This window comes from Zootoca vivipara, chromosome 6 (assembly GCF_963506605.1).
Source record: "Zootoca vivipara chromosome 6, rZooViv1.1, whole genome shotgun sequence".
NCBI classification, from domain to species: domain Eukaryota; kingdom Metazoa; phylum Chordata; class Lepidosauria; order Squamata; family Lacertidae; genus Zootoca; species Zootoca vivipara.
The window spans coordinates 94,349,403-94,371,353 of record NC_083281.1 but is presented as its reverse complement, the minus strand read 5'-3'; the positions used below and the strand labels follow the sequence as shown (position 1 = coordinate 94,371,353).

At 44.5% G+C, this 21,951-nt stretch overlaps 1 protein-coding gene across 1 annotated transcript in view; it reads left to right on the top strand.

Moving 5' to 3' along the window:
* PROM2 (prominin 2) overlaps window positions 1-15,053 on the top strand; it is a 66,679-nt gene extending 51,626 nt beyond the window's left edge. The window contains exons 19-24 of the mRNA XM_035119046.2: window positions 3,927-4,007; window positions 5,564-5,632; window positions 6,912-7,001; window positions 8,499-8,605; window positions 12,551-12,640; window positions 13,875-15,053. Of these exons, the coding sequence (XP_034974937.1) occupies window positions 3,927-4,007; window positions 5,564-5,632; window positions 6,912-7,001; window positions 8,499-8,605; window positions 12,551-12,614 (411 nt within the window). The 3' untranslated portion in view covers window positions 12,615-12,640; window positions 13,875-15,053. The remainder of the gene's footprint in view (window positions 1-3,926; window positions 4,008-5,563; window positions 5,633-6,911; window positions 7,002-8,498; window positions 8,606-12,550; window positions 12,641-13,874) is intronic.
* Window positions 15,054-21,951: the final 6,898 nt, after the last annotated feature.

Sequence of the window (21,951 nt, the reverse complement as noted above, 5' to 3'; positions counted from 1 at the left end):
CAGTTAGAGCTGATTGGGCTGCCTTTCCCAAAAGATGTGTGTGTTTGCCATAAGGAAAGTGACGGGGGGGGGAGGGAAACACTGGGAAGTGTAAGATAACACTTGCTTGATGAAACATTACCAAACCTGCCCACAAACAGATCAGAATGAATGCCTAACAGACTGGTTGTGTGGAAGTAACCTTTTTCTTGAAATACCGGTACACATTTTCTTTTAGTTTTAAATGTAAACTGGAAAGAATATCTACCCTTCAGTTTCTTCTTCAAGAAATCTTGTGCAGCAAGGAGAAAAAGTGGAATTCTCCAGGCAATTGGTTTATTGAGCATTCATCCAGCTTTGCTTGCACGAAGTTTATGTGGAGTTTAGATATAACAAGCATTTATTCTGATTTATTTGCAGGAAGGTTATATGGCACTGCGATGAGCATCCGCCCTGCATTTTTCCTGATTTGCTCACAAGTCGTTTACAAGTCTTTCCGTTAGTTATTTGTTCATCTCACACTTTTCAATGTGTTTCACCATAGCTTTATCAATTGCGAAACGTATTTATTGTTTTAAAGTAGATTTCTTGATACTCGGGCAACATGTCAACATGTCTCTTTAATTGCACAACCCTATATATTTGGCATGCACTTGAATCTCTTCCACAAAATGCTGACATTCTGAAGACAGCCGATGTGTCCAGAGTGCCTGTGTTCCCTAAGCAGCCTCCTGCCCTGCAATTTCAGGCAGACACAGACAGTCACTTGTGGAGCTGAGACAAATTTAATCTGTGGTCCCATTTCTCCCCCCCTAATAATAATAATAATAATAATAATAATAATATTTATTCATTTTATAACAATAAACATCAATTATCCTTAACCTATAATCATCAATTATTCCTAATCAAAAATTATTTTCCCGACCATCTATCTTCTATTTCACCCCTTAGCCTAAAATTTATTCCCCAAAAATATCCATAAATTCAGACATTACTTCTTCTATCCTAATAACATTTAAACACTTGCATCTAATTTCAGCTCCCTCCCCTGGACTCGGAGTCTCCCAGATGATTCAGCCAGTTCCATAAGTCAATCCAGTTTCGGACCATCTTAATCAGTCAGAAAATAACATCCATTACTCCTCACCCCACTCCCACTCTCTCACAGCCTATCAACCACACTTCCTTCTTCGTCCCCTGCTGTCTCCCCAATTCCCTAGCTGTTGCATGATGATTTCCACTTTTCAATCCTTTCAAAAAATTTAGTCCCCTTAGATTCTGACCCCAGTATGGATCCTGCTCTCCCTCTCTCACTGGGAGGGCATTATTCCATGCTGGTTCTTCTTTAAAAACCTTTTGAGTCAAGCATGGGTCTTGTTCCCCCCCCCCACTCACTGGGAGTGTTCCATGCCCCTTCCTCTTCTTCTTTAGAATCAATTGCATTGTCCAGGACTAATGAGTGTTCATCTTTCTTCTCTAAACTCTCTGGTGAAATTAATCCTTTTTCAATTTCCACACACTTCTGGTTTATTTTTCCAACCTGTATTGTATTCTGTTGTACTTCACTTCTTAGTTCCTATATCAGTTTCAGGAGTTCCTCGTGAAAATCAGAAAAGTCAGGTTTTATTATGTCTACTGGCATCTTGCTCATCTCAAATTTCATGGAAACAGCAAAGGTTACAAAACAGGAAATGGCGCAGTTCGTATCTCCAAACTTCAAAAACAGAAATTATGTCTGAACTGGTTGCAAACTAGCATTTTCAGTTCTTCTTCATACCTTAATACTCTTATGTCCATTTTCAGAAAGAGCATTTATCAAGCTTCTTATTCACAGCCTTATATTTTGTGCTCTCTTCAATACCGACAGTTCACAACCTCAAAGAGGTAAACAAATTCCTTCCTTTTATGACGTCATAATGGTGGCTCGCTGATCCCTCCAGGGACCTGACTCCAGCTTACAGGGGAACTATCCCCAGTCCAAAGTAATTTTTTTAACAGGGATTTTACTAATTTCAACCCTTCTCCCCTTTACCCTGCCTCAGGGGGAAGGTTTTAAGTCTAATCTTTGGAAATTGAAAGCTTCGTCAATCTTTCTGGGTTCGGGCAAGATAACTGTGTCTCAGTTCACTCAATGGAGAAAATCAACTTCCATTTTTAAATCTCCTCCCGTGGCCATTTTTTCCAAATTAAAAATCCCTTTTCTTTTACTCACAGTGACCAAAGTCCTCAATTCTTTCAAAATTGGAAGAATCCACTGCTCAACAGGCTGTCGGTTCAGAGCTTCACGCTGCGGAGGTAGCGAATCCACTCATAGGCACCCACGTCTCAACTCTGCTCACTCTCGAGGCTCTTAATAGAGCTTACCGGGGAGCAAAGGATACGTTTTGGGGCTCAGCTGAGTCTCCACGCCCCTAGAAAGCTTGATCTGGGGTTCTTTTGGGGGTCTGTGGCACTCTTGCGGCTCCCCCCTCCTTCACAGCGCCAGGAACCCCGGAGCTCGAGGTTTCCTCGCCGCTCAGCGATGGTGGTAGACCGGAATCCTAATCTGTGATCCCATTTCTAATTAGTTTATCTACTAATTAAATTAGTTAAAACTGGCAACCCTGTTGTGCAATCTGGAGCAGGTTTACTCATAAGCAACACGCACTGAGTGCAGTGGGAATTACTCCCTAGCAAGTGTGTTTAAGATTGCAGTTCTGGTAAATTTATTAATGGCCAAGGGGTTTGTACCCACCATCATCCTTAGCATAAATTGCTTATGCTTTTTGCTTTGTTGATTCCTAATTTCCAAATTTTGTAGTCATTGTATCTTTTCTTCCTGCTTCTTTTCTTCCTTCTAGTATCTTCAATAACCAGCAAACTGGGCTTTGTGTGCGTATTATCCATACAATCGCCGTCTTATGTATTAAAACCCTATTGAAAGGAACTCTTCAAATTCTGCGTATCTTTCTAAGCAGCATGCAGTGCTTATTTTACTCTCCATTAGAAGCCTTTGCTTCTATTTAATTAACCATTGAGGGATTTCAGCAAGATCATTCTGTAACTTCATCTTTCAAGGATTGTGACTGTGACAGGGTAATGAAGTGTAATCTAAATTCCACCACAAGCATCTTGCAAAATTATGCACCAACTGGAAAGGTTGATTGGGGGTATTGAACCATAATTACAAAGATAGGAAACTCCTTCCGATAAAAGAAAAGGTTCTGCATTTCCTCCATGTATATGTCAAATACAATATGTATTTTCTATACAGAAAGACTTTCCTGCTACAAAATAGCGTGAAGCCCATGTGTAGACTGTCGTTTGTGCTGGGCTTCTATTATGCTTGTTTTTTGCTGTATGTAAGTCCATTAGTGTGAGTGGTGATGGCTTGTGACTGTGAAACACAAACATGTGCAACCAGCAGGCACGATGATCCACACCTGCCTTTGCCAACCTGGCACCATTCAGATGCTTTGGAGAACATCTGGAGGCACCGCATTAGCAAAGGATGCATTGGAGGGAACTGAGGAAGAAACTGACAGAGGCTGTCACTCTCAGCACCCGCCCCGTACCCCTTGTCACTTCTAGTTTCAGCCTGAGATGCAACAGTCCTGTTGCTCCCACAGGAAGCAGTTATGGCCACCAACCTGGATGGATTCAAAAGAGGCTTGCGCAAATTCACAGAGGAGAGGGCTGTCAATGGCTGCTAGCTACAGTGCTAGCTTCCTGCTGTGCCTCAGAAAGTAATGTTTCTGAATACCAGTTGCAGGAAACCATAGGAGGAGAGAGTGCTCTTGTGCTTGGGTCCTCTTTGCAGGTTTCCCACAGGCATATGGGTGGGCACTGTGGAAACAGGATGCCGGACTAGGTGAGCTATTGACCTGGTCCAGCAACTTTTGTGATGTTCTTATCATTTGTCAGTACTCCCTGTATTGCTAAACTTCTCCCTGCTTCCCTGACAGGCTCAGATAAACAATACCGAGTCTCAGATTGGCCTTATTGAGAAGATGTTCCCCATACAGACTCGGAAAATCCTAAGGCAGGTGAGTAGAAGGAGAGGTGATGCCATTATTCAGCATATTTTGTGGCTGTAACAGAGGGTGAAATATAGGTGTGCACTTGGTGTGCAAGAGCAGCAGCGGTGCTATCAATTGACCTCCTTTGCTGTTGAAATGGTATGTCTTCAGCCAGAGGGCTGTTGCTCCACATGTCATTGTTCTAGGAGGTACACATGACGCCAAGCATGTTCTGCAGCAAGGTAGGTCAAGTGAGCAGGAAACACATCATGCATCAGGTGCTGCACACTTCTGAATTGCACCAGCATATCCTGCTTGTGAAGCCATTTAATTAGCCACTGTGGGAAAGAGTACCGGATTAGATAGTAGGAGAGAAACTTGAAATTGAGCCTGCCTAACTGGTGGCTTTGGAAACAAAACACCAACCAAAATCAGCATTTTTTCTAAATTTTGTAATGCAGTTTTCCAGCCAAGTAATGTCTACAGAAAGGCATATACTAGGGTAAAGTACATGAAAATAGCATTAAAATGTATTATATTACTGAAAGCTGTGTTGCAAAAATATGTATTTTGGGGGAAATTCACAGTAAAATGATTTTTTAACATTGACCTTTTAAAAAATGGTAAACTGATGCTACAAAAATTGAACGTATGACTGCAAAGGTGAGAAACTGAAAGCAACTGAAATTTGTGGCTCCCTACTAGATGGGAGGAGGCCTGTTATATTCATAGACCCTGGTGCAAAAGCTCTCAGTCCAGGACCAGAAATAGGAAGGGGAGAATGGGAGGGAAGCGGCAAAGGTGTTCTCAAAGCACACATAGGCTGTTTGAAACAATAGAGTTGCCAGGTTTATGCCAGCTGCCCCACAGATTTCTGTGGTATAAAACAGAAGCAGCTGAGTGACATGTCCAAGGCCATTTAGTGAACGGATGACTGAAAGAGGATCCTAGGTCTAATGCTGATCATTTGATGGCTGGATCTGTGTTAAAATATTTTTTTGCAAATGGGCAACATGTGCAGTCTGCTTCCAGTAAATGTGAACTGCAACCTAGGTAAAGGTAAAGGGGCCCCTGACCATCAGGTCCAGTCGTGTCCGACTCTGGGGTTGCGCCACTCATCTCGCTCTATAGGTTGAGGGAGCCAGCGTTTGTCCGCAGACAGCTTCCGGGTCATGTGGCCAGCATGACAAAGCTGCTTCTGGCGAACCAGAGCAGCGCACGGAAACACAGTTTACCTTCCCGCCGGAGCGGTCCCTATTTATCTACTTGCATTTTGATGTGCTTTCGAACTGCTAGGTGGGCAGGAGCTGGGACCGAGCAACGGGAGCTCACCCTGTTGCAGGGATTCGAACCGCCGACCTTCTGATCAGCAAGCCCTAGACTCTGTGGTTTAACCCACAGTGCCACCTGGGAACTGCAACCTAGCTAACAACATATATTTGCAACATAATTTTTGTGTAGGAGCTATCTTCCATTTGGAAGATAATGCATTAATTGGTGGAGGAACAGGGGGGGCATCTCTGACTACCCTCTTGGGAAGCACTGGGTGGAGTCCTTCAACCTGCACCTCCTTTTTCCTCCAGGAGCTGGATTGCTTTGTAAGAAAAGAGGTGGGGTACGTCTCACAGTACCTGAAATGGTTGAGGAGCGTGGTAAGTATGAGATTCTTTTGCACCTGAGTGGTGCCTCAGGATTGAGATGATGCTGAACAAAAGTGGCAGCAACCATTGGACAAACCTTGCTTTGGGGCGGGGTGTTGATCAAGTGTATTAGAAGGGCAAGATGTCTGTTGTGGGAAGTTCATCACGAGGGCAGAAGAAGGGAAAGCTGTGTATTAGTAAAAGGGTCAGCTGGATGAAGCCAGCATAATTCAGGAAAGAGGCTTGCAAATGCCAGTTGTTCATTAATTGAGATTTTTAATTCATTCACCAAGTCTCAAGTTGTAGTTTAGGCAGAAGTACGTACAGGTGAAACTTGGAAAATTAGAAAATCATGGAAAGGTGCATTTATTTCAGTAATGCAACTTTAAAGGTGAAACCAGTATATGAGATAAATGCATTACATGCAAAGCAAGATATGTCAAGCCTTTATTTGTTGTAATTGTAATTATTTGTCGTTAGGTGGGTCAATTATAAATGGAATGTAATTAATGAAATGTAATAGCGATGTGTATTTTTGTTTATTTTTGTATTATCATAACTATTTGTTTTATTACTGTGGAATTTCCAAAAAAAAGCATTTGTAAAAAAATTAATAATAATAATAATAATAAGTTGCCTTATTTAAATAAATGCACGTTTTGACGATATTCTAATTTTCCGATCTTCACTTGTAGTTGGGCTGCTTACCAGTAGGGATAGGGGTAAGGTTAAGGTTAAGGGGTAAGGGAGATTAGCACAGTGCTAACACACCAGCAGGAGCACCAGATTGGTTATGCCATGTGTTTGCACCACTGCAACCACCCTACTGCCTCACCTGTTCCCCTTTTCCTCCTGATAAGGACCCACCTGCTGGTGTTAGTGGATCTGCTTCACCTGGTAAGCAGTTTCTGAGTTTTGGTGAAAAAAGAGTGTAAGAAACCTACTCACCTGTATTCTGTCTGGTCACTTCCATTCCAAGTGACCTGTTTTTAAAGCAGTGATTCCAATTTGTTTGTGAGTTATAGGATGCTTCATCAAGCAATTGTTATCCCTCACTTTCCAGTGCATTACCCCTTCATTTTCCTTAGTGCAAATATCCAGGTTTTTGGGGGTAAACAGGTTTGTTGCACAATAATAATAACTTTAATAGTGCAAGCTGAATTTGTCAGTATGTGACTGAATCCTGCCCCAAAATAGTGACAGTCTGGAAGCACCCGGTGAGCCTCATTGGCTCCATGCACTGCTTAAACAAGTTGTGATATGAACAAGCAGTTCTCCTTTTCTGTTCCAGCTAACTGAGGATGTTGCATCATGCAAACCCTTCTCCACTGCTCTAGACAATGGCCGGGTGATCTTGTGTGATCGTATTGCAGATCCCTGGGTAAGTGCTCCAGATAGTTCCTCTACCGAAGCAATGTACAGCCGCTGTCTAAACATTTCTGGCCCTCTTCCTCTCTGCCTTTTGCTTGATGTGTTTCCTCAGATCCAGGGTGTGGCTAATCAGGCCTCCCAGGCCTCCCCACTTGGCCTATGAGGTTGTGACAGGGCAGGTAAGGACAGGGCTAAGGACCCTCTGCAGGCATGCCAGGATTAGGACCCCCACATCCTCTGGACTCCCAAGCAGGAGCTGTAGCCAGTGGCGGAGTTTCATGCTCCGGCACCAGGCGGGAGGAGAGCAGGCGGGGCTGGCGTCCATCCTGGGGGCGGGGCATGCCGGCTGCAGGGGCGTGGCGCCCAGCACGGGCAGGGGGGGCAGCCGTGATGGCACCCTACCGGGATCGTGCTGCTGGGGGTGGTGCGCTCCCCCTGCATTCCTCTTCCTCCGCCAGTGGCTGTAACGCTCCTGACAAAGCCCTAGCCCAGGCATCCCCAAACTTCAGCCCTCCAGATGTTTTGGACTACAATTCCCACCATCCCTGACCACTGGTCCTGTTAGCTAGGGATCATGGGAGTTGTAGGCCAAAACATCTGGAGGGCCGCAGTTTGGGGATGCCTGCCCTAGCCTGACTCACCATTGCTATTGTTTTCCAAAGAAGGTGGCAATGGACAGCCTTCATCAGGGCAGATCCCTGCTTTGATTGAATCTGCGCAGAGTGTGCAAACCTGTGGGAAGCAGGAATGTACATGAGCAGCATTTGGGTGACTTGCACAAAACTCACACAGTGGTTAGACTGTGCCTGGTCTTGAACATTTTTTATAGGGAAGGGTGTGTGTAGAAATTAGCTGAGTTGGAGCATGATTGCTGACAGCAAGGAGTCCCTCTCAGCATCTCTAACACCTCTGGTCAGAGACCTGCACTGGTTGCTGATTCAGTGTGCTAGTATAGAAAACCCTTAAGCTCTTGAAAGCAGTTTACCTGCGAGATTGCCTTTCCCCCACATGCACCTGCTTCAGTCTGTGGAACTGGCACCATTTCAGGTTCCACATGATACTTATTACACACTTGTAAGAAATCGATCTTTCAGTGTGGCAGAGCCCTTTTTTCTTTAGGCACACCTATCCAGACACTCTGGCAGCAGAAGTAGTGTGTTTTAATCTGATTTTAGCTTATCATTGACATTGATTATTTTTGAACGCTTTTTTATTTGTTTTGTAAACCACTTTGAGGTTTCTCTTGACATCCAAAGCGTATATGAATTTTATGGAAGAACGAAATATTGTATGAAAGTAAACTTTGCATTTGGCAATCTGCCCGCTTTTGGCTCTGGCAAGTGTTCCCAGAAGCTTGCCCAGGAGGGAATGAGGCCCCTGGGTTGGGAAAGGTTCCCATCCCTGCCCTCCATAGTAAGAGGTATTTTGCCAGCCATGATGCCCCCCATGTCTTCCCAGAGGATGGAGCCCATCACCAGAGTTTGTCTCTCTGTGTTTCCTCCCCCAGAATGCCTTCTGGTTCAGCCTGGGCTGCTGTGCCTTCTTCCTCCTCCCCAGCATCTTCTTTGCCATCAAGACCACCAAGCATTTTCGTCCCATCAGGCACCGATTAGTGTAAGTGTTGGGCACAGATGCAGGGTGGGCCTTGGGGGCAGCCTTCACATTCGATTCAATTCATCTGCTTATTAGATAATTTATACACCAGCCTTTGCTGTACAACCCCCTGGGTGACCGCCAACAATGAAACAGCATGGAGAAGAAAAGATAAAAGCACAGAAAGAGCAGCCATAAAACCATATTATTTGGCACAGCTGTAGCTCAGTTAGATGCTGTGATGGGAGCGGGGATGGGGACAGGGGGTTCCTGCAGGGGTGACATTGGGAGCAGGGACTACAATCCAGCACCTTGTAAATGACCCATCAGGTGCGGAGGCCTTAAGGTCACCCACAGTGTTTCCTCCCATTCTGTTAAACAGAGAATAAAATTCATTGATTTATAAGAGCCACATATGTCAGCTTGTTGCCATATACCCCATGACCTTATTTAACCTTTTTAATCCATACCTATTTTATTAGCCTTCAGACCTTTTACATGACAGGTGTTCTACCGTCCCTTTTAAAGGTCAGTGTTGCCCCTGTAACACCACTAAGTCTTAGGTGGGGACCGTCATGCAAGTCAATGCAGTATAAATTATCTTCTCATGAGGCTGTTTCCAGGCTAGTCTTTGGAGACCCTCGTGAGTGTATTTATTTTCTTGAGGAGAGCAGGTGGCAAATTTGAAATGTCACTTTTCTCCTCAGATATGTTATAACCTGTTGTTGCCCTTCATGTTGTTGTTGTTTAGTCGTGTCCGACTCTTCGTGACCCCATGGACCAGAGCACGGCAGTTGCCCTTCATAATCTATTGTATTGAGGTTTGCAATTTGGGAGAAATTCTGAGTTGGCCATAATAAACGTCCTACCTTCCCCAAAACAAGCTAATGAGGTGAAACAGCTTCATAAATTTGTATTGTGCTGTGGTGGGGACCCCTCGCTGATCCTCAGTGGGAGTCTGACCTCTTCCTCCTGCCTCCTGATTTCCCTCTGTAACATGGGGGTGTTCCACCCCAGGAGCAAAGGAGCTCCATTAGCTTGCATGGGAATGAACTGAACACTCAGGAATGGGATTTGGAGGGTCAAAAGGGTTGTGCACAGTTTGCACTTGAGCCTTCTGAATGCTTTGGAGTTGAACCCAAGCCAGGCTCAGGTGGACACTTGTACCTTCTCTAGTGCCATAAGGGGAGGACATTCCGTATATAGGGATTGATCCTTGAATACAAATGCCTGAGGACAAAGCACACACAGGCCATTGCCCACAGCAAAGGGCACACATGGACACCAGTAGCTGTGTTTCTCTTTAATACACATAGAAAAGGCAACCTCCACTAGGAGAGCCTCACAAGTGGGCGGGGGGAGTTGCCATTGCACCCAGATCTTTCTTTTGGGCTTCTCATTGGCATCACTCTGGACCAGATTCAACCAAGTAGTCTTGCCAGTAGAAGCCCATGCAAGGACTTCTGCTAGCCCATTGAGTCTTTCCCCTTCCTGCCCCCCTGTGTGCCCCCCAGGTGTACTCTGAGGGATGGCTAGGAGAACCCCTGGAACAGTGCATGGGGGTGGGAAAGGGCAGGTCATGCCATCAGGCAAGCAACAGTGTTTGCCCTGATGGAGCGATTTGCTTAATAAACAGGCTCTTCTTAAGTTCTTATCCCCCCCCCCCAGCAATGTACATCAAAGCACTTTTTCCCAGCCCTGATAGTGAAGTTGAACCTCTATGTTCAGAAGCCGTATCCTGAGGAGGAAAAGCGGTGGGGAGGTATTGTCTTCTAGCCCTGCCTGTGGGCTTCCGGATGACATCTGGCTGGCCCATGTTCTTTTTAGTATATTTTCTTATAATATGGTTCAGGGTAAAATATTGATCAATTACACTGTGTCCTCCTCTGAACCCCGCTTGTTCTTCATGAATGATGTTGCTACTTTGCAACCAGTCCAATAATTTTTGAAGGAGGAGATACCACATATATAACTTTGAGGAGATGTCTTAACAGCTAATTGGCTGATAGTTTTGAGAATCATTCCAATCCCCTTTCTTATAAATTGGGGAAAGGATATTCATTTTCCACCCAGAGGACATTTGGCCCATGCTGTTTATGGTGGTAAATAAGCCAGCCAGCATAGGCACCCACCAATCTATGCATTCCTTATAGAGCTCAGGTAGAAGCGTATCTTCTTCAGGAGCTTTATTTTATTTATTTTATTCCAGGTAAAGATGGTAACGAGTAAGGCTGCTTGTTCTTGAGCTCTGTGATCTGTTTTAATTTGTTTTTATTTTAAAAAGTTTTAAAGTCAATTGGGTCAGCTGTTAATGTTAATTGCAACATGCAGGCATGGAACAGATCTGTGTTAATCTCTTTTAATTTTGCTTTCACTTTTATGTGTGCTTAAAAGCCTTTTTTTTAAAAAAAAAATGGAGGACAGGCACTGGGATAGCAGTTGTTTTGGCACAGCATTTAGCATTTAGCTGATAAGGAATGGTTGTTGTTTTTTTGGAAGCTCATCCTGACCAAAGGAAAGACTTCAGTTTCTAGGGGAAATTATAGAAAACCAAATTATGATACCTTTAGCTCTCATTTAAGATACCATAATTGGCTAGAAAACATCCAGAATGGTCTTAACCTTCTTTCCTGGAACCTGGCAGGCTGGGGTAATAAAGCTAAGGGTTTTATTTGTATGCTCCAGCAATTTGATATAATATGGTTGCAAGAGAATTGGTTTCACGAACTGACCCCTGCCTCCACAAACACTTACTGTCAAGGGATTGGCTGGATGAGGGAAGTGGGGGGAGGCACCAGCCAGAGAACCCCCAAGGGAAACCCCAGGGGAGGAAGGCTCAGAGCCAGGGGATTAGTGGTGGGACATTGAGGAGAAGTCAGAAGAAAAAGATTGGTGGGAGGAGGCCTGGAAGCTGAAGAGGCAACAGGTTTAGTGAGCAGGAAGAGCCAATGACAGGAAGCAGTTCAGACTCTGCGCTGTAAAGAGGCTGTTGAAGAAGCCAGGGAGTCTCTCTCTCCTCCTGCCACAATCTCCCCTCCCTACTGGTCTCCAAGAATGTGCAGAATGATGAGGAGAGCAGAACAGAAGCCAGAGGTGTGCAGGTGCAGCCTGAGACGGCTTGGGAAACATCTGGGAGACCTTCAGTCCCAGCAACTGGGAAGGGTTGCTGAGGCCACTAGGCAGCAGGGTTTAATTTCATTTCCTTGAATAAAGCGTTAACTTCGCTGGCGCCTGAGATTTGCTTCCGTTTTTGCTGACCTGCGACTTACGCCAGCCCTGACACAGGGTTATAACTCTTTTAGCCAGCCAGCTGTTAATAAATATAAAAATGTTGAGGAAGTGGGAACTTGACTTCCTTTATATCACTTGATTTGGCAGGGGAAGTTTGCATAGCAGATTCTGGAATTCAAAATAATTATATTTTGCCAGCTGACATATTAGAAGCTGGATGCTGGTCTCGATGGGGACAATTCTTGTGCTAAGTAAGTCCCATACTCATAGATAGCTGATAGGGTGAGTGCGTATTGTAGGCTTGCCTTACAATTGTTATTTTTACCTAGTTTTGATTGAAATGTATTAATACCGGTAGATTTTTAAAGCCTTTTTCCGGGCACCAATCCACAAAATTAAATAAATCAAATATTGCAATATATATACAGCACAACATGGATGCTATGAAGAAAGGAAGAAGGAAGACTAGAGCACAATAAGAACATCAAGTATATTCTTCCAACGAATGTAATTTCCCTTCCTTTAGCTTCATCGTAGAATGCAGAATTGCACCTCTCCAATAGTGTTATGGTTCTGTACCTGGGTCAATGTCCTTCTGCTTTACCTTTTGTCTCATTTCCTCAAGGGGTTGGCATTTATTTGTGCATAGCATCACCCTGGTTTCACAACAGGCCTTGTAAGAAAAAGTAACAGTAGCTCCTCTCATTTGTGGTTTTTTTCCCACGTTGTGTCTAGCTCTACTGGATCAGAAGAAACTTACCCCTTCCATATCCCACGAGTCACGTCTCTGCGACTGTAAGCAGCTCCATGTGTTCGGATATCCAGGTGAGAGAGATGTGCTTTCTCTGGGGATCTGTGACCCTGGGCTGCTCATGCACACGTCCATCCCTCTTTCTGCCACAGGATCATCAAGTGCAAAGTTGCCACAATAGCTCAGAGAACACAACTTCTGGGCCCCTTTGCTAGTGTGAGAATCTCAGAGCCACCAAATGCTATTTGACAACATTCAGGTTTCCCAGGCTAAGCTCTTAACATTACAAAAATGGCACCAAGGTAATAATTACTGCTTAAATACTTTCCTTGCTGCTCTCTAGGCATTTGGAAGTGCCTCAGATTCCTGTAGATAAAACTAAAATATTGTGCTCACTGAATCTCTGAATGGCAAGAGACTCCACCAGGTGTTCCTGAGGTTTGGTTTCCTTGGAATGATGTATTTAGGATATATTGTTTTATTTACACACATACACAACATGAGCATAGGATGGAGGGGCTCACAGCATTAACACCCCAACAGATTTTGCTTCCCCATTACAAACTTACTGGCAAAATATACCCCCCTCCCCTGCCTTTTTTGTGACCTCCCCAAAAATCTAGCTAGGACTTTTCCTTCTTCCACAAAGACAAGCCCTGGTTTTAGAGAAAGGCAACTGATATTGGAGCCACCCTCTGCACACACACCCTGCACATCCAGCCCTCTCGAGTCAAGTCACCCTGTGTCTCCTTTCAGTTCAGCCAAAACACACAGACACAGCCCCACTTGTCCTATTGTTCCAACCAGGTGAGGTGGGAAAAGCCCACCTATTTATCTCTATGGCAGCAAGGCTTCCACTACACTGCTGGTGACAGTACTTAGCTGAGTGGCTAAGGCCATTAACTTTACATAGGAACTGGTTTGACCAGTAAGCAGTTTTTTCTACTGGATTCTAAACCTCACAGGCCTGTAAGGGATCCAGTGATATCCAATCCTATAACAATCCCCCCAACCCTATAATGAACTAGTTTTTCTCTCTCCTGTTAAAGTACAATAGATGAAAGTGAGGGTGAGGGGCATTTTGCTGTCTAGGGAACAGAGAGAAGCACACAGAACCTTTAGGACCAGCTGTTCTTCTCTCCACCTTAACTTCTTAAATGGCAGCAGTCATGTCAAGCATGCTCAAATAATCCAGATGGAGTTTCAGACTGAGATTCCTGATGCCTTTCAGAACTCTGCTAAAATCAATTTGGCCTGTCTGTCTATAGAGCCCCTCACCCAAACCGTACTCATGTTTTTCACTTGCAGGAATCACCATGGGAAAATGGCTGGATCCTTCCAAGGGTGGCCCTCCGTGCTGTGTGGGGTTGATACTGAGCTCTTCATGGAAGTGACTTCTCTTGGACTGAAAACTTTTTATCCCATCGCTGTTACTCATCTCATCACAAATTTGCTTTCTTTCCAAGTATCCCTTGCTGATCCTCCTCACTCAAAGAGAGTGAGTAAATGATGGCAAGGCGGCTGATGTCCTCTTAAGCCTTCCTCTTTCTGTTGCAACCTGGTATGAGCCCTACATGGCAACTGGAACCTTTCCAAAGTGAGAGGCATTCAAAACTCTGTTGCCTGTTTCACCACTTGGCAGGTTACTTTTTAATAATAACATAGATGAGACTGAGTAGGGATGGCAGGTTCTGTCGATTTCAGTTCTCACACTTTCTCGTTTTTCAAATCTTAAATTCAGTTCTCCACATTTCTGCAGCACGTCTGCTTTAAAAAAAAAACCCAAAAAATAATTCATCAGCATGTTCCCTGATAAACATAATATTATATGCAGTGTGCTATTTCCCCTAATACAGTGGTGCCTCGCTAGACGAATTTAATTCATTCCACGGGTCTTTTCTTATAACGAAAAATTCATCTAGCGAATCCCATAGGAATGCATTGATTTTTTTTTTTGGATTTTTTTTTCCCCCATAGGAACGCATTAATTGAATTTCAATGCATTCCTATGGGAAACCACGATTCGCTAGACGAATTTTTCATAAAATGAATTCGTCTAGCGAGGCAACCTCCGCTCGAAAAATCCTTTCATTAAGCGGAAATTTCATTAAGCAGGGCATTCGTTAAGCGAGGCACCACTGTATATGTTTTTTTGTAAGCACTCTTTCTTGGAGAACTGCATCACAAAATTTCAAATACGTGAGAATTTTGAGGCACAGCTGTGTTTCAGTTTGCATATTAGATTCAGCTTTGAATTCATCCTGAATCGGTTTCCTTCTCTACTTCTAGGGTAGGAGGAATCCCCCACCTAGCAACCGGCAAGAACTATGGATGTGCAGGTCCACATTGTCAAAAGTATCCATCTCCTCCCCTTATTTATATAAGAAATGGAGAAATGTGGGGTGACGCAGAAAACAGATAGGCAGCATTAAGAGAGAGAGAGAGAGAGAGAGAGAGAGAGAGAGAGAGAGAGAGAGAGAGAGAGAGGGAGAGAAACAAAACAATTTATTCCCCAACCTAGCCTAGAATACACAGCAGCTTCCAGGGTCTGAACCTGAAACCTTCTACATGCAAGGCAGGTGCTCAACCAGCAGCCACTGAGCTGTGTTCCTCCCCCCCATGTTCTCCCTCTGTGACGCTGCATTCCATGTATGCACAAAAGGGGTAACGCGGTGCTTATTTTTAGCAAAAATCTCTCTGCATGCCACACCAGCAAGAAGCAATTCAGGCACTGCTTTCCCCTGGTGCTATGCATGTAGGAGTGTTGCTAAAAATAGACCTGTTATTCTGTCCTTTGGATGTGCATGCCTCTGCATGTGCCACGCAGAAAGAAAATGGCCCACTCCTACATACACATGAAGCTCCTGCCATCGGAGCCCTTTGGGGACAGCAATCCAGCTCGTCTTGTGTATAATAATGGCCCCAATCAGTTTGGAAACGTTGGCCTATTAATAAATAAGACACTCTGAAAAGATGTGGCTATCAAAACTTTCTGTTGCATGTGTGTCTTTGGTGAAGAGCAGGGGGTGACTCGGGAAACCCAAGAATGTAAGAGTACTGAGTCAGACCAGTGGCTCATCTAGCTTAGTATTCCCTACACTGACTGGCAGCAGCTCCCCAGGGTTTGGGACAGAGGCCTTTCCCTGCCCTACAATAGGGACTGAACTTGGGGGTTTCAGGGAGCTGTGGTCTTTCTCCCTCAAGATGTGGAGAGTGTCCTCTGGTTTCAGTCATCCTGTGGTGATAGTTCAGCTGCTTAAGCACTCAGAGTTTCTTACTCTGTTCACAAGTAAGTTTGGCAGATTCAATCCAGAGAGAAGTTTGTCAGGCTCAACTTCTCCTACTATTGCATCATTATCAGGCAAGAGAGGAGAAGCTTGCCATTGTTCTCTCTTGAAAAAAATTAGACATAGCCTTGAGATTTTTGTTAAAAATATATATCATACCAGGATGAAGGCATAACAAGTAGCCATGAACAAATTTCTCATATAAAAAATATATTTTTATTTTTTTATTTTTTTTAAAACATAATTTTTATTGATTTTACAAATTACAAAAGCTGGTACATACATATACACCTTTTCCACCTTCTTCCCACCCCCCTCCATGGGTCCTCCCCTGCCACAGAAGTATCCCACGCAGGTGAACAGTCAGAAGTGGTCCATTTTATGATTGGGTTTCTGTCCTCCTCCCCCTCCCCTGCCCCCGAAGCCCCCCCCCCCCCGCCACCAGGGAGCTCCAGTGAACCAGGGCAGTACGCAGGAGTTCATCCATCCAACCATCTATTGTCATACCAAAAAAAAAATAAAATACAAAAAGAGAAAAAGAGAAAAAAGAGAAGGAAAAAAAAAGACAAAAAGGAAAAAAGACAAAAAAAAAATTCATCATAATTGTTAAATTCATAATTGTTAAACCATATTTTGTGGGCTTCCCCACCCTCCCCCCTTCCCCGGTTTTCCTCCCTTATTTATCATCTTCAACAGTTTCATAGTTCATATTTTATAACATACACCTTTATATCTTGTACCACTTTTAAACTAACTATTATCATTTTCGCCTATTGTCCAATCACTGAGAAATCAAACTCCCATTTTTTCTTCCCGTGCCTAATTTTTACCCCTCTATAGGCCTCCATATTTTCACCTTTTTCCAGAATCAATTCACTTTTTAAACCTATAATTATTCCCAAACTAACCTTACACCCCCCCGAGTACTGGCTCCACCCCACCAATCCAGCAAGTTCCATAGTCAGCAGTCCAGTTATAGTCCTATTAACCCATCCTTACAATCACAACTTCACTTTCCCTTCACCCCACCCCCTGTTTACAGTCTTTTGCCATCCAGGCCTCCATATCAGACCCCTGAGCTTCTTCTCTTCTCTGCTTAATTTTTCCTTCTTCCCTGTGGTCATTCTGGAGTTCCAGTAAGTCCAATCGTGCCCCCCTCGAAGGGGAGGCACTCCATCCAACTTTTTGTAGAGTAAAATCATCATTTTTTTCGTGATGGGCTTCATTTTGTGTTAAGTCATCACAGTCCTCATCATTGTCATTCTCACATTCGGCTTCTTCAGTTTCAAAAGCTTCATCTTCTAAGAAATCATATTCTGCCATCATCATCTGGAATTGTTGCTGTAACACTTGCCGTTGTGTCTCCTCTTGACATAGTTCTATTCTTGCTTCCCACATTAAGGTCAAAACAGTCCGCTGAAACTCAGGCGGGTACTTTTTTGTTGACATAGTTCAGTCCTGTCAAGGTCAAAACTTGTCACATGGGGTGGAATATAATCGCAGTCTATTTTCTCGATCTCATATAAAAAAATATAACCTCCACTGATTAATCTGAAGAACAGGAAAACCCATATTGTATTGAAATTTCTATTTCACCTAACAGTAACAAGCCAGAGGTGCAGATCCTTTTGTCCAAAACATGTGGAGGGCACCAGATGGGTGAAGCTGCCGTACAAAATCCAGAAGTCACTCGTGAGTTTCCAGCACCCCAGTGCCTTCCTGCAAATAAAGCCAGGCAATGAGAAATTCAAAAAAATCTGGAGGTAACTTTCAACAGGGATAATTTCATAAGCATTCCTAAAGTAGTTTAGATGCAGGATCATTACTGATGTGTGCAGTCACACCCTGCTTTGACACAGGACAATAAGTCTTGCTGAGTTTTTTAAGTGTTCAAAACCTATGTAACATGCCTGAGCATGTGCCCATGCCTCCTCACTCCTATAGTATGTTCACATTAGTGGCTTCAAACACACGGAGGTCTTTTTCTCTGCTGCATTTCTACACAAGAGGGGTGGGTGGGTGGGGATGTCTTCCCGACACACACGACCTTTTGGTTTCCCTGCCCCTGCAACCTCCCGCCCCCTGAGGAATTAATGAAACTGTCCTATGCACATGTATACTCAGCTGCGGGCGCATAATGGCTTTCTCAAATGTACACACCATTTGTAAGAAGCAAATTGCAGCTTAAGTTTTCTAGTTGGACTGAAGCTGATTTGAGAAAAAAGGCATCAAACAGCAGTATTTGTGAAGAAACTACAGCATCAATATGGATTGTGGCTAACATCACGCAAATGTGGTTTCAAAACCTAGCAGTGGAAAGTGCAGAGTAAGTGGTCATGTGAACATGCCCTGAAAAACAATGGTCTGTTTCCCAGCCTGAAATTTTCTAGAATACTAAATCTCACTAGATCTGACAACATTTTGTTTTCTCTTAAACTAGCTAAGTGCAGACAATTTTAGCTACCTTCTGGCAGGGCATTTGAATACAACAGCAGTTTTCTCCAGCAGGATTAAATCCGCTGAAAGCTATAATCTGCCAAATGTTTCAGTTTAGTTTGTTATAATCTGGTGGAGCTTTTTCAAGTGGTATTTTTATATCTGGAGATTATTATTTTAAAGGGGGGGGGAGGTTTGTAAAAGGACCTTATGCCAGGCTTTGTCAGCCAGGTGCCCTCCAGATGTTTTAGACTCCGAAATGCCATCAGGTCCAGCCAGGACGGCTGTCCTCCCATCAGTACCAGTGTCGTCATGGCTGGGCTGACTGGAGCTGATGGGAGCTGGAGTCCAACAACATATGGAGAGCGCCTGGCTGGCAATGTCTATTGTACAGTCAAGGCAGTTAAGCATGTGTGTTTTAAAAAAAGAAAATAGTTTTGAAAAGGAAACTAAAAGACATTGCCAGTTTTAAAAAAGGCAGTCCAGAAGAAAACATTTTTCATCCTTTCTTCAGAAAGAGCTGCTTGAAGTCTGCTCCTTTTGTCACTTCTGATGAATGGGCAATTATACTTAATAGTTTGGATAGTGCTCTTTTGTGGAAATGCATTATTCACCCTCCAACACGCTCCTGCTTAAGCAGACCACTGCTCCCTCTCCTTGGCCCTCGATGGCTCATGGCTGTTAACACCTCCAAACCCCTCAGCCAGCTAAAGTCACCAGCTCCCTTAAACAGGAAAGGGGATTCTCTCCTTTGCTGCCTCCAGTACTCCCCTAGAATCCTGTGCAGCACTATTCTAGCCCTCTGTCTGGCCCTTGGGATTCTTCCCAGGCACCCTTACACACACACACACACACACACACACACACACACACACACACACACTTCTTCACATGGCTGCATGGAGGACACAGAGGGAGCAGTGAGTGTGTGTAGAATCTACCTGCTGTGCAAAGGTAGAGTTGGACCCACCCACTTCTGGCATGTGGCCCTCATAAGGTTCCTCATAAGGGCATGTGGCCCTTGGGCAGAAAAGCTTCCCCCACCCCTTCTCTACAGTGCTGTCTCTTTTACTTCCTTTTCAAATCACTATTCTCATAGCATATATTTTCCATTAAGGCTTTGGATCAACCTCTTAAGTGCTCATCTCAAGCGTTTAAAGAGCATCCCACAATCCCTTTGGCTCAACTCCAATGGCCCCCTTCATCTCCAACAGAAACTGGTCCTCAGCAGATTGTAAGCAGCCTGAGAAAGGGAGTGGTGTGCTTTGGCTTGTGTTGTATGCATAGGATATAGCAGCCACCCCTATTTTGCTGATGGAGGGACTAGGGGTGAGAGAGCTGCTTGCCCATGGCACTCACCGGATTCCTAGACAAACATTGATTCCAAAGCCAGCCAGATCCCAGCACAGTGTTCCAGTGTTCCAGTCTTGGAGTAGAGGAAGCCTTAGCCCTGGGTGGCTCAAGACCATTTTGTGCTTGTGGACAAAGCTGTGTTCTCACGATACATTTAAAGTACATCTTCCCCCTCAAGAGAAGAATCCGGTCATTTCTTCCTTCTAGGGAAGAATCGGTTTCGATTCTCTCTGTTTCTAATTCTTTCATCCAGTTCTCCAAATTTCTGCAGCAATTTGCACTTAACAACAACAACAAACACCTCATGCACATTATTCAGCATTTTGGTTTGAATTTGTCCCAATAAATACATTTTTGTGCACAGGGGCGTAGCCAGGATCAAAACTAGGGGGGGCAAGCCATGGTCGTTCAGGGGCGGGGCCAAGGCACAGAAGGGGAGGGGCCACAAAGTGGGCGGGGCTAAAGGGCCAACGGGCCTGATGACATCGTGGCGGTGGCAGCAGCGGCCACCTTGTGCTTCTGGGGCTGGTAGCGTTGGCGGCTACCCTGCTTGGCTGGAGAGGACGGGAGGGTCGGGCAGGCGAGAGGGGGTGGCAGGGCGGGCGAGGGCGAGGCAAGACACGGCCGCAGCCACGACGGCTCCGAGGCGTTGCTGCATATCAGCATAATATTTCAACCATGGTTCAAGCCCCACCTTAGGAAAAAAATCCTGCATTGCAGGGGGTTGGACTAGATGACCCTTGTGGTCCCTTCCGACTACAATTCTATGATTCTATTGATATATTACCATACCATATGCATCGTTCTGCTTTCTTGAATTGTCCTACTCCTAGGCATAGCAGCCAACTCCTAGAGGCCTAGGTGCCTCTCCCCCCCCCCAATTACTGGTAAATACCGTATTTGAAAGAGTCATCCCCCCATGTTGATGGACTTTCTATGTGGGGCTTATCTGGCCCCCCCATATTTTATTAAGGATGGAAGAGGGAGGGAAGGAAGGAAGAAATAGAGAGAGGGATAACTCATATTTGTGGGTGCCTCTGGGTGACGCTGTGATGCTGGAACTCTGCATGTACAGGAGCCTTGTAAGCAGCTTTCTCTCTGCTTGATTTACAGCAGGCACGTCCAACAGGTAGATTGTGATCTACCAGTAGATCACTGGATGTCTGTGGTAGATCACTGGTAGGTCACTGGCACCCCTAAAAAAAGCTCACCCAAAATTTTCCTCCTCCCTCAAAAAAATTGAACTATGACCTGAAGCCCTAAACAAAAATGGGCCTCCCTCCCTCCTAAAAGAAGCTCAACAAGTTTGACCTAAACCCCCAAAAAACAGGGCTTCCCTTCCTTTAAAAAAACTCAACAGCTTTGACCTGAACCCCCCAAAAGGGGGTAGATCACCCCCAGTTTTAAACTCTGAGTAGATCAGAGTCTCTTGGGAGGTGGCCACCCCTGATTTACAGTATACAGATGCAGGAGGAGGGGCAGACTGGAACACCAATGCTTTTTATAAACATCACTGTTTCTGTCAAAGCTACAGCCCCCCCCTTTCTTATTCACTTCCTTTTAGCCTTGCAGAGCCACCTTAGTCAAATTGAATCCTCTGAGTCTGCACCCTCATTAAATCGCCAATAGAACTCTTAATGCTCCTGAATGCTCATTAACAAGTCCCACTTAAGAACAATAGGGTGAAATGGTCAGCTATCAAATCTTGCCTGGGGATATATGCTCCATTGTCTTAACTGCTTAACTACTGGTAGCCACTTTGCTTTATTTATTTGATGTGTTTTTGTTACTGCTGTGCCCCCCCCCCCCAGCAAGCGGAGACTTAGCTGCTCTTGCTAAAGCAAAGCCTTTTCCACTTCAGTTTTTGGAGGGGAAAAGTGCTGGTTATGGTCTGTAAAATACACTAATTTTTTTGCTTCTAGGGGGGGCAGCTGCCCCCTCCTGCCCCCCCTGCCTACGCCCATTTTGTGCACAGGTTTTTTTTTTACTAATATGAAGGAAGGCTGTGTGTTGGGTCTCACATTGTTTTGGAAAGTGCAAATTTGATGGATATTTGACTTTAAATTACATTCTCCCCCTTCCATACCCCTCAAATAGCTGCAATTCCTAGCACTCTTAACATTAAAACTACTGTTTCCAGGATTCTTCGGAGGGGAAGTGGTTTAAACGTGCTTTAAATGTATGGTGTGTAAAGAGCCCAGCATGACTTGTTGATGAATCTAACTTCAACACTTGTGATGGGAGACAGCAGCAGACTAGCTCAGTTCTACCAGGTGGGCTGCCTAGCTCTGCTCTTCTGCACCTCATCA